The sequence below is a fragment of the Peromyscus californicus genome, unplaced genomic scaffold, assembly GCF_007827085.1.
Source record: "Peromyscus californicus insignis strain IS unplaced genomic scaffold, ASM782708v3 Scaffold_13__1_contigs__length_99412109, whole genome shotgun sequence".
NCBI lineage: Eukaryota > Metazoa > Chordata > Mammalia > Rodentia > Cricetidae > Peromyscus > Peromyscus californicus.
This window is the reverse complement of record NW_026294424.1, coordinates 15,140,598-15,165,995: the sequence shown is the minus strand read 5'-3', so window position 1 is coordinate 15,165,995 and position 25,398 is coordinate 15,140,598. Positions and strand designations below refer to the sequence as shown.

The window sequence follows — 25,398 nt, the reverse complement described above, 5'->3', positions numbered from 1 at the left end:
GTCAGAAAAGGGATACCTTTGGGGCAGAACCTGTCCACACTTGCTGCCATTACCCGCATCATATGGGATCGCTACTGAACAGGATAAGCACCAGGTTCTCCTGGATTCCCAGCTGAAGCTTATCTCCTCTCTTCAGAGCAAAGATTCCAGGCAACGTTGTTTTCAGATTGTTTTTAAGTTCAGTTGCCTTAAGAAGACAGGCTCTCTCCACTTAGCAACCTGCACCTCTCTCTAAACCCAAATTGTTAGACCTCTTTTAGACAGGCAACAGCTACATGGCCCTGGGAGATCAAGTCTCTCGAATTTTACTCCATTGTTCTCTCTGTAGCATTTGTTAACCAGGACCCAGGCTTTCATGAGACTAGATTCTGGTTGGAGATTTCAGCTTCATATCTGAAATCCTGCCTTTGGCCATCAGACCTCCCCGTCTATGGGCCTTTTTCTGGTCTCCTATCTTGTTCTTGACTGTATTGCTGTCTTGTGCACATGTTCCCTGGTAAAGATCCTCAGTGCAGACTCTCTGCCAAGGACCTTGATTACATCTTGCCTTTCCTCTTTGGTGCCACATGAACCTGACAAACTGGACTTTCTGTCAGGATTTGTACTGACCTTGTGGTATGCCTCACCCAGAGCTTAGGGCCACATGCTGGCCTTGGTCCATACCAGAAACTAGGACACAATGGAACAGTTTGAAATTTGGCCATGTGTGTAAATTCAGTTTGTTTTAAGACTGCTGGGATACACCTGAAAGCACTTTGCGTACCTAGTACCCGGTGACCATTCAGTCAACATAGGTTCCCAGTGTGCATGTTATGATACTTAGTATCATGAAATTCTAAAGGTGAGCCCCTACAACTGTAGCATTGGCACCACCAGGGCACTTGTAAGAAGTATAGGTTGGGGGTTGGGGATTTAACTCAGTGCTAGAGTGCTTGCTTAGCAAGTGCAAGGCCCTGGCTTTGGTCCTCAACTCCAGGGGGAAAAAAAGTGTAGGTTTTTCAGCCCCACCCAAGCTTGGCTGAATCAGAACACCATGGGTGGGGTCCATTAAACTATGTCTCCATAGCCCTAAAGTTTCAGATAGCATCCTCATCAGGAGATCTTCTGCTAACAGCATGTTCTTGGTTGTGCCCTTGGCCAGGCACTCTGTCCTGACAGTGAGTTTGGGCTCTTCCTGGCCTGATGACATGAGGAAGGAGATTGGAGTACTATATGTACTCCATCGTCTTTATCACCCAGACACCCAGATGGAGTGTCCTCAGTGCCTTTCCACCTATCCCATCCATCTGAGGGTAGCAACAGGTTGTGATCTAGAGACGAATTCCCTTCAGTCCAGGACGGCAGTTGGTTTGTGGCCCCTCTAACTTTGGCCTGTTGGCCTCTGAGTGGCTCACCAGCGTGGGGATAGTGCTGGCGGCCACACAGACCTTTCATTTCTTGTTTAGTTCCTTAGTACGACTCTGAAAACAGCCACATAAGGCAGAAGACCAGTTTCTTACTGGAGTCACTGACTCAGGCAAAACCAAGTTTTAAACTTTGTATACTTTTAGAAAGCAATAGTTGTATATTATACGTACATAAATATGAAAAAAAATTTTCTTGTCCCCCATGACAGGGTTTCTGGACTATCCTGGAATTCACTTTGAAGACCAGGATAGCCTTGAACTCACAGAGATCTCCCTAACTGCCTTCCGAGTGCTGGGATTAAAATCACCACTGCCTAGCAGAAAGCAATATTTTTAAGAGAAAGAAATTTATAAAAATTCTGCTCACTTTTCAAATTTATAATTAGGTTTATAATAAGTGCCCAGAAACAGTTTCATTTGTGTTATGAATGTTAAATGGCATTGGGCAGCAGAGGGCAAAGCAGCTGAATGAAAAAAGCCATGGAGGGTAAATGGGAGGAAAAAATTAAAGAGACAAGTGAGCCCTCCAGCTCAGCTTACTTGTTTCTGGGAGATGGTCACTCCCCCTTTATCACTGTAATTTTTGTTCTTCTATTAAGCTTGTGATTCTGCCTTAATTTTAAATGGGTGATTAGGTAGAGAAGTGGCACAGAGGGCTATTTGTGTATTTTATTCAGATTCTTGAGTGTTCCTATGGAATCATCCCTGGGGGCCAGATCTCTAGCACTTCCTGGTTTCCAGCATGCCTGACTATGCCTTTGACATTCTGAGAGTGTCTGATTGCTAAGTTTCATTCCTTAGGAGATAGGGGAAACTCTTTTGCAATTTGAGGGTCTGATGTCACTTGCTGAGAGCAGGGTGGCACTTAGTCACATACACTGTAATCCTCTGCCAGAGCAGTATACAGTTCACATGGAACAGAGCAGTGAACTGCCATTGACTTAGCAAGTGGTGACATGGTGCCTGCATCTGGGCTGACAGTGTTTGGTGTCTTAAAGCTATTAATTTACGGAAGTCTCCAACAACCCTCTAAGGTGGGCTCTAGCCTAATGCTCATATTGTGGGGAAACTGAGGCACAAAGCAGTGCAGGCACATTTCCTGGGCCAGAGAGGCCATGTGTAGTCATCCCAGGATTCCACACAGGCAGGCTCTCTGAGTACCACTAACAGAATGCTGCTGTGGGAAAGACACCAGTCCCTGACTAGAGGATGATGTCAGGAAAGCTGTGGACCAGGGGCCAGGATTTCTCTAGGAGTTCATGGGAGGAGAGGCCAGGCTCAGCAGGTGGTGAGAATGATGAGGAGTGGCCAAGCAGCCTTGCCAGTCTTTGGAAAATTCTCTGTGGTAGAGTGACACAGTGACCTACTAAGACCGTGTGGAGGTATGCGCATAACACTCAGTTAATGAAGTCATTAGTTCTTTGTCCATGGGCAACAGGAGGCAAGTTGGGATCTGATGGGTCTGTCATAAAAACACACAGAGACTGGAGGCAGCTAGCACCTCTGTCCATTCTTAGGCATTGCCACTATGCATAGAGCCATCTTTCCCTTTCTGGATAGGTTTCTCCAGGAGGATCAAAGGAGGTTTTAGAGACCTGAGGAGCTCCACCAAGTAGCTGTTTAACAGGTGTGCTTCAAACTGGAACAGACATGGCCCCACTCACACTTGGTTTTGACAAATGTAAAATGATGGCACAGTCACAAGTCATGCCAGTGAGCATCCTCTTTTAAATCAAGTGCCAACCCCCTCCCGACACATAGTAAATTGACCCAGCATCCTGTGTTTTCTTATCTGTACCCAGGTTCCCATTACAGCCAAGTCAGTCCTCAGGAGAAAGCTTCAATGGGACTTTCACAGTGAAAGATAGCTAGGGCAGGGTGGAGCGGCTACTAAGACCTCAGTCCTATCTGGCCCCAAACCTCCTCACCTTTCCATAAAAACTTATCTGAGCTGGGTATAGGCTCTAGCCACCAGGAAGGTGTGAGAACCTGTTTGCTCCTCAAGGCAGAATTAGTAATGACTTTGTGCTCTTTAGTAATGTAACATGCATAGTGAGGCATGTCTAGTTTATTGTGTTTGGGAGTTTTAGGTTTTGCTTTGTTTTTGTGCCTCCCCCTCCACTTAATGATAAGTTGGAGTAGGTAGGTTATTGGCTATTGATAACTGCTCCACCCCTCAGATATTGAAATGTCATTGCAGTTCCTCAGAATGAAGCACTCTATGGAAATCTACAGCCTTTCCTCGGTGACTTGGAAGGATGGAGGACAGTATCACATAGAGATTGGGTCAGCTGATTTTAGAATGTCATTTGATATAGAAAGTTGAGATTTGGACACCAAGTTATTTACTTCGACCTAATGATAAACACTGTCAATACATAGAGTTGCATGTATTGGCATCTACTAAGGCAAAAAGGATGTGTTCTCTCTAGTGGAGAAAGCCCCAAACTTGCATGCTCCCTTTTACAGCACTTTGCATTTCAGATATATTTCCAAGGACTCTGGTTGTTCTTCAGACATTAATGTTTGGATGGTAGTAGTTAATGGCTGTGTGCTTTTTTGTGTTCTTTGATAGTTTCTATTCACATGTTTATGTGGTGGGAATAGATTCCCCAGTGGGCTTAGTTGAGACAAAGCTGGAATCAGTATCCATAGACGTGGGTATAAATTGAGCCCCAGCACGGCTGGTTTGTAGAAACCCCGGAATGACTGTCCCTATTGCTCATACTGGAACTACTTGTGAATATAAAGTAAGTAGCCCTAGGCTACCAGAAAGACAATGAATGGAAATTAGTATTTTTAAAAGATTTATTTTCATTTATATATATATATATATATATATATATATATATATATATATATAAGCATTTTGCCTGCATGTATATTAAAATGCATTGCATATGTTCCTGGTGCCCTCTAAGGCCAGAAAAGGGTGTTAGATCCCCTAGAAGTGGAGGTACAAATGATGTGAGCACTACAAGGATGTTGGGAACCAAATCTAGGTCTTCCACCAGAGCAGCAAGTGCTCCTAACCACTGAGCCATCTCTTCAGCCCAATGATAGTGGCATTTTATTGTTCTATTTCATTTTATTTTTCCACAGTGCCTATTTCAGGATAGTCAAGAGTTGTGCCAATGAGCTTCACCCTCAGCCTTATTTTATTTTATTAAACCACCAGAAAGAAAAACCTAAAACCAAAGGAGGCAACAGAAAATCATAACAAATATTCAAAGAATTACACAGCAATGCTTCTTAAACTCTTCAACAACCGCAACAAAGAATAAATACCTCCAAACTACAGTATCAGCAAACCACAGGCTGCCATCCAAAATGAACCGGGATGAAAAAAAACCTGAACAAAATACTAGCAAAGAAGATGCAGGGTTGTTTTAGTACTTTTCAAAGAGATTTCTCTGTGGAGAAGGCTTTACTGTGGTACACTGCATGGCAGTGTGTGTTTTCCTTGTACTGTAAGTTCTGTTTTGGGAGAAAGGTGAGTGTGTATCCAAGCTGGAAGAATCAGATGTCACAGCAGGGCTTATCCTGCTCATGCCTTAGTGTATATGTGAAGGTTGAAGGTGTCCTGGTCCCTCCCACCCAATGTCAAAGGGAACACAGGTTGCCAGCTTCATGAGAATCATTGTACTGGTTGGCGCATGCTGTTAATGTCATCTTAGATGGAAGATGTGGTAACCATTGCTTGACAGTCTTGAGTATTTCTTTGAATCAATCAGAATATTCTCGATGTTCTATGGTGATATGTTATTTGTATGTTAATAAATAAAGTTGCCCGGGGGTCAGAGCTATTAGCAAGCCATAGGAAAGCAGGGCAGTGGTGGCATACGTTTGTAATCCCAGCACTTGGTAGGCATAGCTGGGTAAGTCTCTGTGTGTTCAGGGATACAGCCATTATTGGATACACATGCCTTTAATCTCAATACCAATCATGGAAAACCTGGAGGCCTATACAGACAGGCCATGACGAGGCGGTCATGTGGTTGGGTTTACAACCAATGAGAAGGCAGAACAGGAACTCTATATAAAGACTTTAACACAGGGGTAGCGGGTTGGAGAGGTAGGACCACTGCAGGAGAAAGGGTAAGGTTTTAGCTCTTAGCGCTGACCTCTTGGCTTTCTTCTTTGCATTGGTTCTGTGTTTCTTATTTAATAAGAAGGTTGGTTACATCTACAATGTTCATTAGGTAATAAATGAATAAATAAATGAATGAGAAATACGGCATTTAGGGGATTCTTTTGATACTGTATTTGCTCAGAGCCAAGGAGCAAGGAACCAAGGGCTTGTGTTTTCTTCTGGGTTCAGAGACGAGGCTTTATTTATTTTAAAAATTTTCAAATAAATGACCCCATACACCAGTAAGTGTTCTAGTTATCTGTATTATTTTCTGAATTAAGCATGTACTTTTATGCTTTTTCATTCTCTCTCTCTCTCTCTCTCTCTCTCTCTCTCTCTCTCTCTCTCTCTCTCTCTCTGTGTGATTTTTATTGTATTGCAGTAAGTTCTTATGTATCTATTGTGGTGAGAGACTTTTAAATCATGAATGGATGAATTTTGTAAGATATTTTTAGTATGAATTGAGATGTATATTTGTGTTTTTATGGTTAATTTTGATGGTATGATATATCACATTATTTATTGACTTGCCCCTATATATTGAACTGGGCTTGAATTCTAGAAATAAATCCTATTCATTCATGGGACATAATCTCTTTGCTGTGCTATTGAATTATATTTGCTAGTATTTTATTGGAGTTTTTTTTTCATTTGGTATGGCAGCCTGTAGTTTGCTGATGTTGGGAGATGTTTATTCTTTTGTTACTATTATTCATGAGTTTAAAAAACATTGGTGTGTTATTTAATTAATTGGTATATTTTCTGTTGTATCCTTTGGTTTTAGATTTTTCTTTTTGGTGAGGTTTGATTTGGTGAGGTGATTCAATCTCTATTTATTATTGGTATGTTCAAGATTCTCATTTTTCTTTGATTCAATCTTGGTAGAGTCTGTCAGTTGTTAATTTGTTGGCTCATTGTTCATCAAAGTACCTCTCAATTTTTTCAACTTAAAATTTAATCTTTGAATTAATCTTTACATTTACAAATAACTGAAAAACCAGTGCCATGAAACCATAGGTTGTGTAGTTTTGCTTGTAGAATTTAGAGAGCTAACCTAGTAGATCCATGGATTTAACTAGAAATAGAACTCTTATTTTCATCTATTATGATTTTGAGGGGCTGTTAAAATAGTTTTTCTTTTAGTAATGTTGGTAGCATTGAAACTGTTAATACACCATCATATAATCATGGATAAGAACTTAGTTTTTACATTGTTTTTGTCGTCATTGTCTTCTTCCTCCTCCTCCTCCTCCTCCTCTTCTTCTTTTCTTCTCTAGGCTTTTTCATGCATCCACATGTGCATTTGCTCTGCCTCACTCAGCTAGACAGAAGAGAGCCTGCAGACAGTCTTGATAACCATGATTTGTCTTCTCCTTTTCAGCCATGCCATGATGGACCTTCTGGTTGACCTCTGCCTTCAGAACCACCTGAATCCTTCTCATCATGTCCTGGAGATCTGGTCTTCTGAGACCCAACAGCCCTTGAGTTTTAAGCCAAATACTTTGATTGGGTCCTTGAATATACATACTGTACTTCTGAAAGAAAAAGTTCCTGAAGAGAAACTTAAGCCTGGCCTACCCAAGGTGCCTGAGGTCAGTGGTGCCTGTGTGTTGTCCGAGGATATACAGAGATACAGATTTGTGTGTGAGTGAGTGTGCAGGAGTGCTGTCGAGGTCAGGCTTGCTCTTTGTTTGAGTACCTAACACACAGTGCTGTATTGAGGTTTCTTCTTCTATGCCAAGTGAAGGTAAGTACTAGTGAGATTTGCAACAGGAAATAAGAACTTTAAAGCCGGGCGGTGGTGGGGCACGCCTTTAATCCCAGGACTCAGGAGGCAGAGGCAGGCGGATCTCTGTGAGTTCGAAGCCAGCCTGGTCTACAGAGCGAGATCCAGGAAAGGCGCAAAGCTACACAGAGAAACCCTGTCTTGGGAAAAAAAAAAAACTTTTCAAATTTATAATGTTTATTGTTGTAATACTAACCCTTTCTATATTATACAAGTGGAACTATTATAGGACAAAGTGTCCATCAGAACCACCTTGAAGATGGAAGTGTTCCTAAATCTGCATTCTCCAGCATGATAGTCACAGATCCTATGTCACATCTGAGCACTTGAAATGTAGCTGTATGATCAAGAAATTGATTTCTCAATTTTACTTAACTGGTGACTGCTTTCTTGACACACATATTTCTGGATTTCTTTTGGCCCTAAGAGTCAAAGCTCCATAAAAGAATTTGCTGTCTGAGAGAGAGAGAGAGAGAGAGAGAGAGAGAGAGAGAGAGAGAGAGAGAGAGAGAGAGAGAGAGAGAGAAGAAGAGATAGGCCCTTTGGAAATTTTTATTTTAATTTTTGATTTTTGCTATTTTTCTTTTGGTTCTGAGAGAGGGGGATGGGGGAGGCATATGAAGTTGGGAAGTGGATAGGACCTGGTAGGAGTTGGGAGAGAAGAGAGATTATGATCAAAATGTATTATTTAAATTTTTTAATTTAAATGTTTAGACTGTTGTTTTCAGGGAATATCTTAGTTGTTATTCTGTTGCAGCCATAAATTATCAAGTAAAATTAATCCCAAATTCCTTTAAAATTTTTTTTTTCTGAGGTAGGGTTTCCTTGTGTAGCCTTAGCTGTCCTGGAACTCATTGTATAGATCAGGTTGGCCTTAATATAACTATATGTAGTGCATATGTACATACATATATAAACATGTATATCTATATGTACATATATGTCTGTCCATACCTTATATGTACTTATATTACATATAATGCCTTTATATATAAACTTATATATATTCACATTTATATGAATATTTTGACTTCTAAAGCAAGCATTTTTATTTTATGAGACTTATTCTTAAAACTCTTCGTACCATTTACAGAGAGTTTTCCCTTAGGAAAAATATATAAATGATTTGTGCCGGAGTCTAACCAGAATCTGTGAAAAGCTGTACCCGTACAGGATTTAAATTTAGATGCCTCACTTACGTCAAGTTCTCCCTGTTGTTTAGTAGTTGCTAATTACAAGCGAGATCCTAACAAACATCTGATATTCTGTACATTTATTTTTCAGTATTCATTATGTTATTTTTTTTCTCCTGGACCCACCAACTTCGTGGAAGAACGACCAGGGCCATACTCAACTCTAGAATTAAAACAGAAATTAAAGTAATACCAGGAAGACGTATTCATAAAATTCTTGTGTCTGGTGTGTCCTTGCAGAAATCCGTGCGTCTGGTCGTGAATTACCTGAGAACGCAGAAAGCTGTCGTGCGTGTGAGCCCTGAGGTGCCTCTGCAGAATATTCTGCCAGTCATCTGTGCAAAGTGTGAGGTCAACCCGGATCACGTGGTTCTGCTCCGGGACAATGTTGCTGGGGAGGAGCTGGAGCTGTCCAAGTCCCTGAATGAATTAGGGATAAAGGAGCTGTATGCGTGGGACAACAGAAGAGGTGAGGCTTGCCGTGTTGAACATACCCTGACGCATAGTGACTCGGACATGAGGTCTGCACACAAAACCTGCATTCTCTGCTTGCCTCTGTCAGTAGCACTACCTAGCCATGGGTGTGGGGAGCTTCAGGCACCTGGGTTTTTGTCCAGTGGTGAAGTAGGCAAAAGAAGAGTTTGGCCTGTCTGCTAAGTGTGTCTCCGTCTTCCTTCAAACTCTGACAAGAAATAGCAAATAAAAAGAAATGGTGAGGAGAGGGTCCACCTTTTGCTATTCCTAATCAGAGACCACTTACAACATTGCTTGAATTCTGGTTCAGATGTCATGGCTTTAGCCACTGTTCGTGTCTAAGATCACCTGCCAGAAGAACATTGACTATCTTCTGACGTCCACCAATTCTGGTCCCCGTGATCGGTGCCGCAGACAAATTTTACACTAGTTTATTGCCCATGCTGCACCTGTGATGTGAATGTGGCACCATCATTAGTGCCATAGATGAGTGGCAGCCCCTGTGTAAGGTTGGTACAGAGAAATACATTATGTAATCAGAATTTTCCAATTGACATAACAATTTGAAGTTTTAGTTAAATAACTTTCAGGCAAAAGTATAATTTATAGTCCTTGGCATTTTAGTTTTAAGATGGACTTTCAAGTGTGGAACCCTGCCCTTGGTCAAGACATAGATGCCACCATCATGAAGTCAGAGCAGCTGCGATTACCTGCTGAGGACTCTCACAAAATTGGTCCAAATAACACTGCTGCTGCCCATGTTATTTATTCTTCAGATAGCCTGGACTTCTAAAAACATGCAGCTGGTCTTTTATATGTGCTTCTATATTCTTTCAAACACAGCTTTTTAAGATAATTGATTCTAATAAAAATATGGTTTTCCTTATTAGCAAATATATTGTGAAAACAGTGGTTTTCTCTGGGTCCAATCCATACTTTGGCTCCTCTCAGCCCACCCCTTCTCTGGGGATTCTGGGCTCATTCTCCCGATTGGCATGGAAGAAAGGGTTCCCGTTCCAGGTAGGGTGAGGCACATGGAGTAGTTAGTCTCCTGGAAAAGGTGCTCTGAGGCTTAGAACATAGTCAAGTTTATTGCTGCTGATATTCGTGGTTCTGGAGGTTGAACTTGGGACCTCAGGTGTGATCTCCCAACCCGAATCTTTTTCAAGCACAGATGGCAGTGCTCCCTTGTCAGCAGCACAGACCTGGTGCTGAGAGTGTGTTTGCTTGGTTACATTTAAACTTGGATTATGGGATTTTTTTTTGTATGTGTATGTGGTGGGGGGTCTTCTCTTGTAATACAAAAGGAAAAGAAAATCTCTCCTAATAAAAAGAAGAAAGAAAAGGAAAGAAAAAGAAAAACTGTTCTATGTTTAGCGATCCAAGAGTAAAAAGGCTTGCACACCTAGGCTTCTGTTACACACTCACTTGGACATATCTTAGAGAGCAGAGGCCAAGCTGCTTCCTGGAGAAGTCATACCAGCCTGCCTCTCTGTTAAGGAGAAGTCCCACTGAGGTATCAGAGACATGGAAGCTGAAGCCTCAGCAGGACCAGGACGCTGAGCACAGCTCATGCAATCTGTGGACATGGCGAGCTTCAGAACATGAGATACAGCTAGTTAGCCTTTCCACTCTTGACCGAAACTCCAAAGACCCAGAGTAGCCCACTCTCTGCCATGGCAATCTATCTCCCAACCCCGTGGTGGGGAGACCTCCCAGCCCAAGGCCACCTGTATGCCTTTCACTTAGACCAGGCCTGTTTTGATGTCCTTGGGTACCACCCTGCCACATGCCTCCATCTCATCTTGCTAACCACCAGACATCTAAGAAGAAAGGAGTATTTCCCAGAGGCTGTCCTTGAGGACCCTTCTCTCTTTGGAAGCTGACCAGCAGAGCTGCTAGGGTGTGGGTAGGGAGCCTTTGCAAGAGGGTGGGGAGCCCTTTCCCTGGTCCTGAGGCTGCTGGAGAAAGGGGAGAGAGCCGCAGGAGTTTAAGGCTGCTGGTTGATGCCTCAGCTTTCTGGGCTCTGATGGATGCTTGAAGAATCCCAAGGCTCTGCTGCCCCCTGTGCTCACTGCAGGCCTAGCAGCCTGTGCTGGGGAGTCCAGGCTTGGAGATACAGGCCAGCTCTACATACGCCTTTGTCACTTTTGTGAGTGCTGTAACCCACACTTGAGACTGAGGAGTACTTAGACCTTTGGTCGGGGCTGCTGCAGACCTCCAAGCTGTTCTCATTCTCTCCTTGCCTGCCTTTTCCAGTTCCTCTGACCAAAACGCAGTCTGAGCCTTCTCTGAGCTGTCAAGGTAACAGTGAGTGAGCTCACAGGCTGTACTCTGCATGGCTCCAGATGGGAGGGTGCACGGAGGCAATATGTATGTCAGACCCTGAGGAGCTGAGTTTGGCTTGAGGCACCCCAGGGAAGGGAGGGGGCTTGCTGGGTTGACAGGAGGTTATGATTTAAGTTTTCAGTTCCCCAGTTGTTCTAGACAAGAATGTGTCCGTGTGAGAATTGGCTATGTGGCTTTAACCCACAGGAATGGCTGCGACTGTTGAAGATAGGGAAGTCTGTGGCTCAGGGCTTCAGGTGAAAGTGATATGTACTGAAATGACACCAGGCCCCTTTGCCTCCACTTGCCTGTGGTTCTTACTTTTGTGCTTCCTGCCCAGGTCTAGCCTACATGCTGCGGAGTATGCGCCAGTGTGGGATTGAAATTGAACCCTATATATCCTAGTAATATAGGTGTGCAAAGGGTTGGTTCAAATTTGGCACTTATTTAGAAAGTCTCTGTGTATTTACATGTACATTCACATATATATATATATATATATATATATATATAAACACGGAGGTACACATATTTACATGCATGTATTTGTGCATATTTGCATAAGCATATGCACACAGACATAAACACATATGAATTACGGTTTTAGTGAGCCTTTTAGAGCGTGCACATACCCATATGAACATATATACTAAAAGCTAATATTCTGATGAGTTTCTGTTTTTGGCAGGAAGTTTATCATTTTTGCTAAAGTATTGATTATAATATAATAAATGCCAATTTATGTTTAAAACACATTTAATGAAAGAAAATGCAGCATTTGCATGGAGCCCAGTGATGTGATGGAGCATCTGAGTGCTGGGGCTGTGTCCTGTTTGCCAACCCATAGCTGACCTGTCTCCTCAACAACAGAATTTCGCACACAAGCGTTCTCTCTAAGGAACACCATTGTTCTGAACAGGACACTCATGACACGTGAAGGCTTTAGCCATTCTGGGAGATTTTACTTCGGGATTCAGGCAGACTGGGGCTGGGGAGAGGTACACTTACTGCCTCTTCCTTTGCTGCCCTGTGTCTGTACCTTAGAGACAGCCTATGATGAGAACGCCCTCATGGACCATGTGGGAACTCCCCCCTGTTCTCTCTTCTGGGGACTCGTTCGCTGGCCTTTTTCTGGTGACGGAACTGCCAAGTTTCCACTTTTCCCATCCAGACAAACAGGTGCTCTGGACTAGATTCAGCGATATTTTCACTTTCTCCTCCCCTGTGCCACTCAGCGCACCTCTATCATTGTCTCCATCACTTTCATATGTCCACGTGGGAATTGCTTTCTTGGAGATTAAACGTGAGCCTCGAAAATAAGTGCACTGTTCCCATGTGTGGTCATCCATTTGGGGCTGTGATTCCAGTTCTTAGAGCACATGCTCTCCAGGGAGATCTGTGTGTCCACAGCTCACTGCCCTCATGGGAGAGCAATCTGTCTGTGGAGACTGAGGTCAGTGTAGAGATCTCTCTGTTGCTCAGCTCTCTCCCTTCTACAGTGTTTGTCTAGTATCAGGAACCTCTTATCGATCCATAGGTAAAGCCTTTAGAAATAGGCCATCAGTTTGAGGCCCTACTGTACCACGCAGTTGTTAGACAGTGGCGTGAGAAGCCACCTTGCAAACACTATGGTTCTGATGCCAGGGTCATACATAACCCTTCTTCATAGGGTGCTCTCAAGCCTCTGAACAGTCACTGTCTATTCAGGGAGAGAGACAAAAGATTTAGCTTGCTTTCAGTTTTCTGTTTCAATCTATCATTTTCATGGGTACTCTAGTTGGGCCTGTGTAATAGCAACATATTTTCTTTCTTCTTTGTCTATGGGGTTCTGCAATGTTACCAATTTTAATATATCCTTGTCATATGCCATTCAGTTGTAAAACCAATATAAATTAGAAATACACATGTTAATGCATGCCGTAATTTGAATATGGTATTATTTTGTGCTGTAAGATGTTTTATTCTTCCTAATTCTACACTGAGTGAGGATGTTTGAAGTGACTAACATATAATTATGTGTGTGCATGTGTGTCTGTACAACTGCATCATGTGAGCAAGTCCTCTGGTTTGGTTGCTGTGTGATGCAGAGCCTGCTAATCTCCTTAGCTAAGCCCTTTGCATGTCGTTAAGCGCCCTGGCCTGCCCAAACAGGACAAAGGCCCTGCTTCCTGCAGGATGGTTTAAGAACCACAGGGCCTGGGTTTGGCTTTGTTGAATAGACAGTATTATTTCATTACGAATTTTTAAAATGCATTGACTTTTATGTTCTTCTTCAACTTAGATAATGAATCCACATGTCATTAGACACAAACATTAATGGGTGTTTACTGTATTTGGGTTGATATACTCATGGCAGTTTGTCAAATCCCACAAGGAAGTATTTCCACCAGTGGTCCTGAGGTCTGGCTGTCCTGCAGTTTGGTCTGGAAAAGTTGATCTTTCTTCCCTTTACAAACACCTGTTTTGTTTGTTTTTTGTTTTCCCCAGCTCTTTCAGACCTTTAAGTGTTGGAAGAGAAGGGCAGAGTGAATGAAGATTAAAAGCCCAGAATAGGCAAATAGGAGAATGTAATTTAAAAAGGAAATATTCTGTGATTGGAGAGAAGACAGCTCAGTAGTTACGAGAGCTTACTGCTCTTTCAGAGGACCTGGGTTTGGTTCCCAGAACTTACATGGCTGCTCCCAAACATCTGTAACTCCAGTTGAGGGGACTTGATGTCCTCTTTGGGCCTTTGTGGGCACCAGGCATGAATGTAGTACACAGGCATACATTGTAGGAAAACACTCATATGTGCAAAATAGCACAAATCAAAATTTTAATTAAAAATATAAGAAAGATTATAGAAAAAAATGGTGACCAGTATCCCTGGAGATCTGGTTTCAATAGTACCCAAATCTCTTCCACTGTTCCTCCATGTTCTAGGAAAGAACAGGGGAGTTAATGATTTATTTAGCATTTCTTTAACCTTACTTATAGCTCATAAGGCAGACTGTCTTTTACAGATGCCACAGCCCTTGCAGCAATACTGTTTAATTGAGTAGCACCAGACCATCTCTTGCCCTTAGAGCTTAAGTAGTCAGTCCAGATGGAGAAATACTGTCAGTTCCAAGGCAAGTGTAAAAGATCAGTCACATTCATATTAACCTTGGTAAGATTATAATATTTTAATTATTTTTGATTAGATAAAATTATAAAGTTGACTTCACCTATTTTTAATTTTTCTTGTTTGTAGAAAATTTCTTAATTAAAAAAATAAAAGAAAATAGTCTATTTTCAATAAAAGAAAAAAGGAAAATACATCACCTGTTTTTTTTTAATGCAGTTGCTAGCAGATGTAAAACGACAGTTTGCATTAGCCGTCTCTTGAAAGGCATTCACTATTGAACCTCCATTGATTTGCTTCTTTTCAGCTCCACAAGGACAAAGCCACTCTCAGAGAAAACGCTGCTTTAGTCCCTAAAAACCTGTGTAAGGACTTCATGTGATTTCCTGTGGGCCAGAAGGCTTTGAGGTAGCGCCGAAGGCTTTGAATGAAATCGTGATGATTTTCTTCTTAGAACTAACAGATTAAAGGATTCGGTTAAGGTTTTAACAAGTGAAGTACTTAATCTCACATTTCAAATGCTGAAGAATACAACTTTTTTTTTCCCCTCCAGAAGTGTTCAGGAAATCATCGCTTGGCAATGATGAGACAGATAAAGAGAAGAAAAAATTTCTGGGATTTTTCAAAGTTAATAAAAGGAGCAGCAGTAAGGTAATTCACCATACGCATATGACTCTGTGGGGTATAAAGGTGTTTCTCACAGTGTTTCTACTGGACCGATCTTGGGACTTTTTCTAAATAATTCTGTTTAGTAATACTGAATCTTCACCTGGTGCTCCAGGCAATTATTTAAGATGAAGTCATTCACTTATTGGTAGACTGGCAAACCTCTGGACTCCCCAGGCCAAGGTGAGCCACACGCTGCCGGGTGCCCACACTCACACGGAATGCTGTGAGACTCAGCACATAGTCCTTGGGTATATGAATGAGTGAATCTTGCATTATTAAGTTTAAGTGCCTGGTCAGAGATCTTGCAAATAATTGCAGCTTTCCAGCTTAAAGTGGGAAGCCTGGAATTGCTGAACTCAAGACCATTTGCATCTGTCTGGAACTAGCCCATTTTCTATAGTTTTAAATGTTTTCATACCTTTTTAACATGGCCTGAAATCATAGAACACTGTAAGTTGTTTTTGATCTCATTACTCTTTGTTAAATAAGTCTTTATAGTCATATTATAGATGTAATATTGTACGATAATTTAAAGTCATATTACAAAGAGTTAAAATGAAGGGCTTTTTGTTTGTTTTTACTTCTAACTATTTGGCAAAGAACACATTAATGTTATTCTATTCTTTTAATATGTGTATTTTACTAGCATGTGGTATCTGTTCCTTGCTAATAATTATGGCTCAAAAATACGAAGTTGAAGGTAAAGGGATGGCTTAATGGGTAAGCGTTATCTGCTGTGCAAGCATGAAGAAAGACCTGAGTTTGGGTTCCCAGCTCCTTGTAGAAAACCAGGCACGTGTGTGTAAGACACACATATAACACACACACATGCATACACACACACACACACACACACACACACACACACACACACACACACTGTTTTTTTTAAAGAAATGACTAATATAAATAATTGACATTAATGCCACTCTCTCAGTTGGAACAGGGTCGCCATCTGTGTGGCTTTATAAGAGGTGAGGAAGCCCTTCAGCTCTACTTCACAAACCTGTACCTCTGTGCTACATAGATATCTCCTGCTCTTTCCTTCTGCGACTTGCAGCCCTGGTATGATTCTGCCTGTGCTCGCTGCTGGTGATGGTGCTAAAGTTTAGAAACGTAATGTGCTTTGCCCAGTGTCCCTGACCCGTTAACGCCAGGGTCTGTCCAGCTGTGGAGGCAATCAGCACCTTCCACTAGACATAAGTTACACAGAACTCCAGACTCTTAACAGCGAAACCCTCATGTCTTCAGTGATTTCAGTCTACTCCTCCTTCCTCCTGGAACCTTGTACTGGTTTTCTCATTCTGATTTGTGAATGGTGAGGTATATAATTATATATTTTCTGCTCTTTACCATGTTGTCCTGTGTTCTTTGAGAATTTGTGCTCAGGATATGACTCTTTACTGAGATTTTTTTAGCCTTGGGGAGTTCACTCCCCTCCTCTCCTTCCCCTTCCTTTCCTGGCCTCTTTTCCTTTCATGTCTAGTATAAATGAAATTAAGGAATCAAAATTCTTTAGGTCACTTAATTGTGTTTTTGTTCCTCGTGTTGTTTAGATGAACTTGCTGGGACTGTGTTTTCTGATGTCCCCTCGGTCACCAGTTCATAATAAAACCGCCATTCCCCATTCCTCACCTTAGATCTGGCTGATTCTGCAACTCCTTCTTTATGTGAGGCAAACCCCAAAAATAAAGCAAAATATAGGGGTCGGAGTACATTTGGTTTAGCCAGTAAGGCACCTGCCAAAATTGGGGTTTAGAGATGACCATGTAACTTTTAATTAGAAAGGAGTAGACACCAGGACTCCATGACTGTTAGTCATGTGGTGGTATAATCTGCTCTGTTCATCATAAGGACATTTCCTTATGTAGTGCCTTACCTTTTCTGTGTTGGAATTCTAGAGTCATTTTTCACTTTTTATGTACCTTATCTTTCATTTATTACTGCCTTATTTAAATATATTTTGCTCTAGACATCCACTTACTCAGCCTTGTCTTTATTCTCTCTCTCTCTCTCTCTCTCTCTCTCTCTCTCTCTCTCTCTCTCTCTCTCTCTCTCTGTGTGTGTGTGTGTGTGTGTGTGTGTGTGTGTGGTGTGTGGTGTGTGGTGTGGTGTGTGTTATGCATACACTTCCTAGCTCTTTGCCTCTCTTCTTGTTATAGTTAGAGGTTTTTGCATGCTAAATACATCCTTACCTTTGTCCCTAAAGACCTGGGAGAGAAGAATTATCATCACATTATACGGATCAATATGGTCAAGCAGCTCATGCCTTTGTAATTTAGTCAGTTATAGGATTAATAAATGCTAGAATTAACACCTTTCTAAGTCCTTTATGTTAATAACTCATTCATATTGTACAATGCTTAGCAAAACTTTCAATTTCTTTATCTATAAAAAACACTTGGAGTAACTTTAAAATGATTCTTAAAATCCTGTGATGTGATGACACAGTACAGAATCAAATCTGAGAATGGGGACTTGTGAAAGCATTCAAACTGAAGTTATATTCTAGTATATTGCCGTCATGGAAGACTATGCATAGGTGCATATAGGTGAGTGAACGTTACATCCATAAAATGTCAATAAAGTATATACCTTAAAGGGACATAATTTTGGTTCAAGTAAAGTGAGGGCCAATGTTTTATAATTTGATGTTTAATGCATGCCAATTTTGTATCACTTTGGCATCATATATTCTCTTAAACCAGTTGTTTTCAAAACATACCCAAGTGTCATCTTGAGACCTAATTGAAAGTGTGAATTCTTGCGGGTCATGTCCCCACATTCTCATTAGGAGGCCAGGGAATTGAATTTTCCAATTAGCTCTCCCTACCTGATCGTGTGGCTGATGGTGTATTATTATTTGTCTTTTATGCATAGGAAGGGAATCAGCTGTTTGGTAAATGGTTTCTGTGTACACTCAGTCCATTAACTGTGCAGAGATTAAAACTGGGAAATCTTCAAGACCTAGTTAATCAGTTGATTTGTTGGGCTAACTTGTCAGTTCACGGCCCCTGCTATTTTTTAAATTACATGTTTTCTAAATTAAAGAAATGCATTGGGGAAAGAGAAAAGGAAAAAGTAAGTCTCTTCCCATGCGTTGTGGGTTCAGTAATGTGATTTTGGAGTGAGGGAGTGCTTTGGTTAGGAGCTGTTTTAAGACAGTATTCCATTTCATAAGGTGAAGGAGTGAGTGTGGACTCTGCACTCTCCATTGTCGGAAGCTTGGCCATGCCATGCCGGTGTTTTTTGCCTTAAGAGATGCTAAGGATGCCTGCACTTGTTGGAGATGATTTTCCCTGGAGTTGACAGTGGGGTGCATGTCTGTGTTCTAGGCTGAGCATCTCGGGCTGTCGGGTGCAGATAGTGATGAGGACCCCTTGAAGTCAGCGTCTGGAGGGAACTTGAACGTGAGTACTTAATCCAGTGGGTGCTTCTGCTAGCCAGGTGGAACTTCCCACTGCAGGTAACAAAACTGAAGATTAGCTTCTGTTCACTCCTCTGCTTGGTTTCTGTAGTGGCTGCGTATGGTTGCTCGGACTTATTTGGACAGTGTTCAGTATTTTGGCTTCTGCTCTTCTGTATTCCACTAAGCACAGGCAGGAGAACCCTGCATTAGATTAGGCAAATGTACACTTTCTGAAGTTTTTCACATATGCTACCAGGAGCAGGCTGATAGTTTATAACCACTGGCCACCCAGAGCTAACATTTATTAACCTCTGTAACTATATTTTGTGCACAGAACCAAGAAAGGAATCTCTTCAAACTCCATTTTACCCACATTTCAATACTGGCATCTAGAAAGTTTCCTTCTCATTTTTTTAAATACCTGAAACAGTGTAATTCATTGCATCATATAAGGACGTATATGTTGAATATCTTTAATAAAAGTCTGACAATTACTTCTAAAATTTATCTAGACAGGGCATAGGAAAATGGCCCAGTGCCTGGCACCCACACATAAAGCCAGGTATGGCTGCTTCGTGTGCCTGTAACTCCAGATTGGAGGCTGGAAATGGGTGGATTCTGGGAGCTCACTGGCCAGCCAGTCTAGCTGAAATGGCAGTTTCCGGGGGCAGTGAGAGGCACTGTCTCAAAGGAGTAAGGCAATGAGTGACAAAGTAGGACAGCCGATGTACTCCTCTGGCTTCTGTTCGGCTCATTCATTATCCTCCACACACATGTGGACACACGTGTGGACATGCACACACATACATGCGTGCACACGTGCATCCATACAGGCACACATACATGCACACACAAATTACCAGGACCAACTTTCCGTATCAGTAACAATTTTATATTGTCACTCTTGGTCTCACCTCAGTTACCACGTCAAATTTTCTTCTAGCCAGTGTGTGTTTTATACTTTAAAGCATTTAATAACAATCTTGAAATAAAGTCTGGTGTAGAAATATCCATCTAAGATTTGTTTTATTTCTGTGGTTATATAGCTATAAATTAGAAAACATTTTTATATGTTAAGTTTTATAACAATTCTTCAAGATAATATAATGATATTACATTTGACATTGAATCGTTAAACATGAGAAATAAATTTTTCTTGCAAAGGCCTTTCTTTCTTTCTTTTTGTTTTTTCGAGACAGGGTTTCTCTGTGTACCCCTGGCTGTCCTGGAACTCACTCTGTAGACCAGGTTGGCCTTGAACTCACAAACATCCACCTGCCTCTACCTCCCAAGTGCTGGGATTAAAGTCGTGCACCACTATCAACCAGTGCAAAGACATTTCTTAATAAAATGAAAGATAAATCTTTCACCTATTCCACAGGTTCAGAAGAGACTCAGCACTAATTCAGTACATCTTTCCCCATTCACTGATTTAAACTGAGGAACGTTTTCTATGAATAGTCCGTAAGGGTGGAGCACTTCTGTCACATGGGCACCTTTTACTTCTTTGATGTCTTTCAAGAAGGCCCACACCAAAGCACAGAGACCTAGGGTCAGAATAAATAAATTGTCTTCCAGATCTGTTCACGGCCCAAACTCGGGAGCCTTCGGATGTGTAGTCACTCGGGAACCGCTGATTTCTGGGAAGTGTAAAGGTCTATCTCAGTCGTTATCCAGTGCTTGTCACACTCACACCAGTGGGTAGTTTCTAAACCTTATGTTGTGAGACTTGAAGTCTTTGTAATAGCCTTACTTTCTACTAATTTTTGCAAACAAATTCTTTTTTTTTTTGGTTTTTTTTTTTTTTTTTTTTTTTTTTTTTTTGGTTTTTCGAGACAGGGTTTCTCTGTGTAGCTTTGCGCCTTTCCTGGAACTCACTTGGTAGTCCAGGCTGGCCTCGAACTCACAGAGATCCGCCTGGCTCTGCCTCCTGAGTGCTGGGATTAAAGGCGTGCGCCACCACCGCCCAGCGGTTTTTTGGTTTTTTGAGACAGGGTTTCTCTGTGTAGCTTTATGCCTTTCCTGGAACTCACTTTGTAGCCCAGGCTGGCCTCTTAATGATTTGTATTTTCATGAAGTGCAAGTCTATTTTGGGGGGAGGGCAGGCAAGAATGTGGAATTTTATTTGAGATCAATCTTGGGCTTATTTTTTTGTCAAGGGCTGGGGTTAGTGAAAGTTAGCTCATTCAGACAGTGGGAGATGATGCCTGTTATCTAAGTTAATTGGTACAAGAAGCCCTTACTGTTGGCCTTAGAAAATGTCAAATTTCCCTTAGTTACAAAAGTCCAATTACGTTTTTAAATTCAAGGAAATAAATAAATATGTGCCCGAGGTAATTATGTCACGTCTGCCTTTAACCACAGCTGTGCTGGGATGTACTGATGCTCTGTATGCACTTGAAAACACAAGTTTAATGCTCAGAACTTAAGTGTTTCCTCCTTTCAATGGCCTCCTATGAATGCACCGTGGAAACCAGACTTCCGCCTTTATTGTAGCCACTTCTTTTTGGCAAGTAAGAATGTTTGCAGTTTTGAGGATTTAATGCAATCCCCGAAGCTCCGCTGAGCCCGCATGAACAGGGGCACACACTTGTCCATGCCTTTTCCCATACAAATCGCCCCAGCCTGAATAGAATTATGGAATGATTGTAAGGAACGCTCTTCTGTGATAATCTTCAGTAAGTTCCTATCTGAACTAATTGCACCAGCCAGGCATTGTGTTTGTTTTGCTATTAAACAGACTTAAATCAACAGAGGATGACTTTTGATGGCTATAAACTCCCTAGTCTTTTGGGCTTGTCTTTCATCAGCCTATTTTATCCAGGAGATGTTGAAAACAAAATGTCTTCTAATATTTCACACACTCAATAAACAAACTACTTATGTTTGAGTGGGGAACCCATTATAGCCAAGGGCTTGGCATCTCCTATGTTTGAGGCTATTATATAACCAAGTAGTAACTCTTTCTACATTAATGAATGCTAGCTTAATTTTTCAGTAAGCATCGCTAATTTGGGTGAGCCATTTTGGTGTGCTTAGGAACATAACATAGTCATGATACCCATGGCTGGCTGACTGGATGAGTAGATAGAAAGGTGGATGAGTGGATAAATGATGGATGGTGACACATAGATGTCAGAATCTGAGCAAAAACTTCATAGGAAATGTCTAAAACATTTTTTTTTTAATTTAAGATCCTACAAATATATCTGACAATAGAACTGTTTCTATGGAAACAGGGGCCATACTCTTGGACAGGTTGATTCAGTACCATTGTTGCAGTTAGGTTTTGTTTTAGAACCAATTAAGTTAATTATAAAGTTTAGTTGGAAAAATTAACAAACAAGAATAGCTAAGAAAACCTTTAAAAAAGCCTGAGAGATGGAAAGCTTTATATTTTTTCAAGTAAATTTTGAAGCTTTGAAGAAAACTATAGCAGTTTGGCAGCACTATGGTGGTATGGCAACACAATAGGAAAACTTGGAGCCAATTGCATAGGAAATATGGACTCCAGAACAGTCAGCACTCCACAGCAGAGGCCAGTGAACATTAATGAGTGAGGGTGGGAATGACCAGGAAGGAAAGTGAAAACTGAGCATGCTCTATAGCATACAGCACAACAAATCCAAAGATCAAAAATCTACATGTGTATATTGAAACCAGGCATGTGATCAGCAGAAAACATGTGTGAATAATTTCTAGCTGTGGCTCAAACTCAAGATGTGCTAATGAGAACTTTGATAAATTTGACTGTGGGGTGGGGGGGTGGGGTGGGAATGTTGAATGACAGGATGAAAAATAAAGGCATAGGAAAGCAATCCAGGAGAAAGAGGAGGGAGAGCGAGAGAAAATATGAATGTAAGAATAGCATAAAAACTATAAAACTCCAAATATCACATGGGAGAGGGCCTTCAGAAATATTGAAGGCAGATTTAAGTTGATGCATGGACAGTCTAGAAAGAAAACTGGTGTGTGTAGTATGTAAATTATTGAAAATAGTTGAAGCTTAGTCATGAGAAATACTAATTACACTTACAGGGAACTCTTATTACCCACCTATTAGATGGCAAAATTTCTGAAGTTTGCCCATCACTTCAGTTGGCTATTCTGTGGGGACTCTTAAATGTGTTACTGAGCACAATATAAAACAACATAGCATTTAAAGTGGGGAATTTGGTACTATCTAGCCAAACTGTTAAGTAGATTTATTATTCCTTGCATCAGAAATTCTACTTTTAGAAAGCTATTGATCGTAAAAGCTCCTTTATCAGAGTCTGTGGTGATGCAGGAGTCCATTTCTTACGACATCATTTGTAATAGCAAGAGCTAAACAACGCCCACAGGCTCCTGAGTGGGAGACTGAGCGGGTAAACAACCGTGATTCAGCATGATTCACTGCAGCATTGTGAAGGGAAGAAAATGATGTTTACCTACTGATGTGAGGTCTTCTCTGGGATATATATTTCCCCATTAGAAAAAAGAGGAATAATTATTTTTAATGTAAAACAAAGTCTGTAATGAAGCTTCGATATGCCAGGTCAACCATTGATTTTGAAAATAATTCAAGTCCTAGGACAGGATGACATGTAAGGAAATGGTGACTGTCCCTTCAGGTGACCTTAGCTGCTACCCCAGCCCTGCCTGGCATCAGTGGTTAGCTTAGTTATATGATCTCGGTCCATCTTCCTTTTACAGACACAGAAAAATCCAATTTCCAGAGGTGGATGATTGATCGAATCTGTTGCCCTTGTTGAATCCCTTTGTGGGTGTTTAATGAGATCTCTGCTTTGCCAGAGTGCAGAGATGACACAGCATTCCTTCAGAACGCCGTGCTGCCATTGCCTGTTACTTTGCTGTTGTCTTCTAGCCTGCAGGTACACCCTCAAACCGACAAGAAGGCAGGGTCAGATTGCATCAGCAGGCGGGGGCACAGGAGCCCTTCATATCTTTGAACATTCTCTGTTTTGAAGGATTGAAGGCAGCCATTCCTCCTTCTAGTTGTACTATTTAGACTGAGAGACTCCCAGTTCATAGATCCAGTGATAAATTGCAAGCTCTTCATCTCCTGATTTCTTCTTCTTCTAGGCCCGATACAGGACTGTGTATTGCCTTAAGAGCTGTGAGATGATGGCTTTGTGACTCTTGAGCACTTCTCTGCCATTAGGCTGCTCTGTGCTTTTATATAACTTTTCCAGCCACAGACAGTAGAGTGCTTGGAAGGGTGTGTGTGTGTGTGTGTGTCTGTCTGTCTGTCTGTCTGTCTGTCTGTCTGTGGTAAGGGTAGGGTCAGTCTCTATGAGACCCAGGGCAAGTACCTGCCTCAGGGTCAGGAGCTGATCTTTATATTCCATCCTCGAAGAGGGACCTGTCCACCTTCCCTTCCTCAACTGTAAAACAGCATCCTTCAGGAGAGCTCAGTATAAAGATTAGCGTTGCATGGCTCACTTAACACCACCCACCGGGAAGCCTTCTGAAATACTGAACACAATTGAGTGGAGCCTTGTCAGAGGGGTTGCAGATATTGTTGCTTGCTTTTTTCTTTAGAAGCTTGTAACTTGGTTATCATATCTATGAAACAAACAACTACAAAAAAAAACGGTATCAATATAAATGGTTCATATAATCCACTTCTCAGGAAAATTCAGTTTCTATAGACTGAAGTTTACCTTAAAGATTTAGCTTCCTTCTGTTATTTGAATCAAATTAAGTATACTCAGTACTTTTCTAATAACTTCAAATGATTTTCTTGAAATTCCACATTTTCCAGGAAGCATTTCTTTCTGTGTCTATGGATGGAATGTGATTTAGAGGATTTGTCATTAGCTCAAGTACACTGAGCAAGGCATGCTGACCTTTCCAGAATTAACATGGGAAGTAATCTACCTTTAATAAGCCCCATCATTTGCTTAAAAAAATCCTATAAATGAACCAATCTACAATTCATTAACAAGAGGTTCATTGATACTGTTGTCTTGCTACTGTGAAGTCAAAGGCTTTTTGATGAATGAGTTAAAGAATCAGGGATCAAAAAGTAAGTACATAAAATTCAAACTAGAGGCAGTTTATTCACTTGCCCTGTTCAAGTCCTGGGGAAAATTGGTACTGTGGCATTGGCTCCCCTGGGTAGAAGGAGTCTTTTGTGTTTTGCAGTGTCTTCCATATTCAAATCCCTCATAAGCTCTCTGTAGTCTTTACCCACAAGCCCAGCCATTTAGGACTCCAGAAAATAGCAAGGAAGCCCATGAACACAAGGACAACTTAGGAAAGGTCATTAGAAATACTGTCTTCAGGAAATTCTGTCATATTTCCCATGCATTCCAGTCTATCTTCCTTCCCAGCTGGTACTGGTCTAGGTGAAGAAGACAATGAACTCCCAGAGGCTGCCAGAAGCATGTGTGTGGAGCTAGCTCACCACAGGGTGTCAGTGTTCCCACAAGTACAAGGAATCAGGCTTGCCCTAGCCTGGAAAAGCTCAAGAAGGCTGTTTCTGGAACATTCACAAATTGCTAATAAGAAAATATATCCTGAGGGCTGAGCCATGTGCTTTTAGGGTAGAACTAACTTTTGTTAGAAATCAATTTTGTATAGTCTGTATCTTTACATTATATATTCAATATTGTAAAATGAATAGCAGATGGCAATTGAAAAAATATATTTTTATTTATTCTTTGGGAATTTCATGCATGTATACAGTATATTTTGATCATATCCATTCCACTCCACTCCCTAACTCTAACTCCAAGATCACAACACCATGTTTCTCTCCCCAACTTAAGGTTCCCTTTGTTGGTTTGTTGTTGTTGTTAAATCCACTGCATCTAATTAGTGCTAGCTACTAGTACGTGCATGAGTAGCCTGGGAGTCGCATCAAATGCTTCTGGTCTCCAAGGTTTCTTGT

At 41.3% G+C, this 25,398-nt stretch overlaps 1 protein-coding gene across 9 annotated transcripts in view; it reads left to right on the top strand.

The window, feature by feature from the left end:
- Nucleotides 1-25,398, top strand: part of Cobl (cordon-bleu WH2 repeat protein) — a 235,083-nt gene that overhangs the window by 82,807 nt on the left and 126,878 nt on the right. For 4 of the 9 annotated variants that reach the window (XM_052734542.1, XM_052734541.1, XM_052734545.1 and 1 more), the window contains exons 3-7: nucleotides 6,920-7,130; nucleotides 8,758-8,986; nucleotides 11,251-11,295; nucleotides 14,976-15,073; nucleotides 18,427-18,501. In XM_052734542.1, the coding sequence (XP_052590502.1) occupies nucleotides 6,920-7,130; nucleotides 8,758-8,986; nucleotides 11,251-11,295; nucleotides 14,976-15,073; nucleotides 18,427-18,501 (658 nt within the window). The remainder of the gene's footprint in view (nucleotides 1-6,919; nucleotides 7,131-8,757; nucleotides 8,987-11,250; nucleotides 11,296-14,975; nucleotides 15,074-18,426; nucleotides 18,502-25,398) is intronic. The other 5 variants (XM_052734546.1, XM_052734540.1, XM_052734547.1 and 2 more) reach the window with 3 other exon arrangements.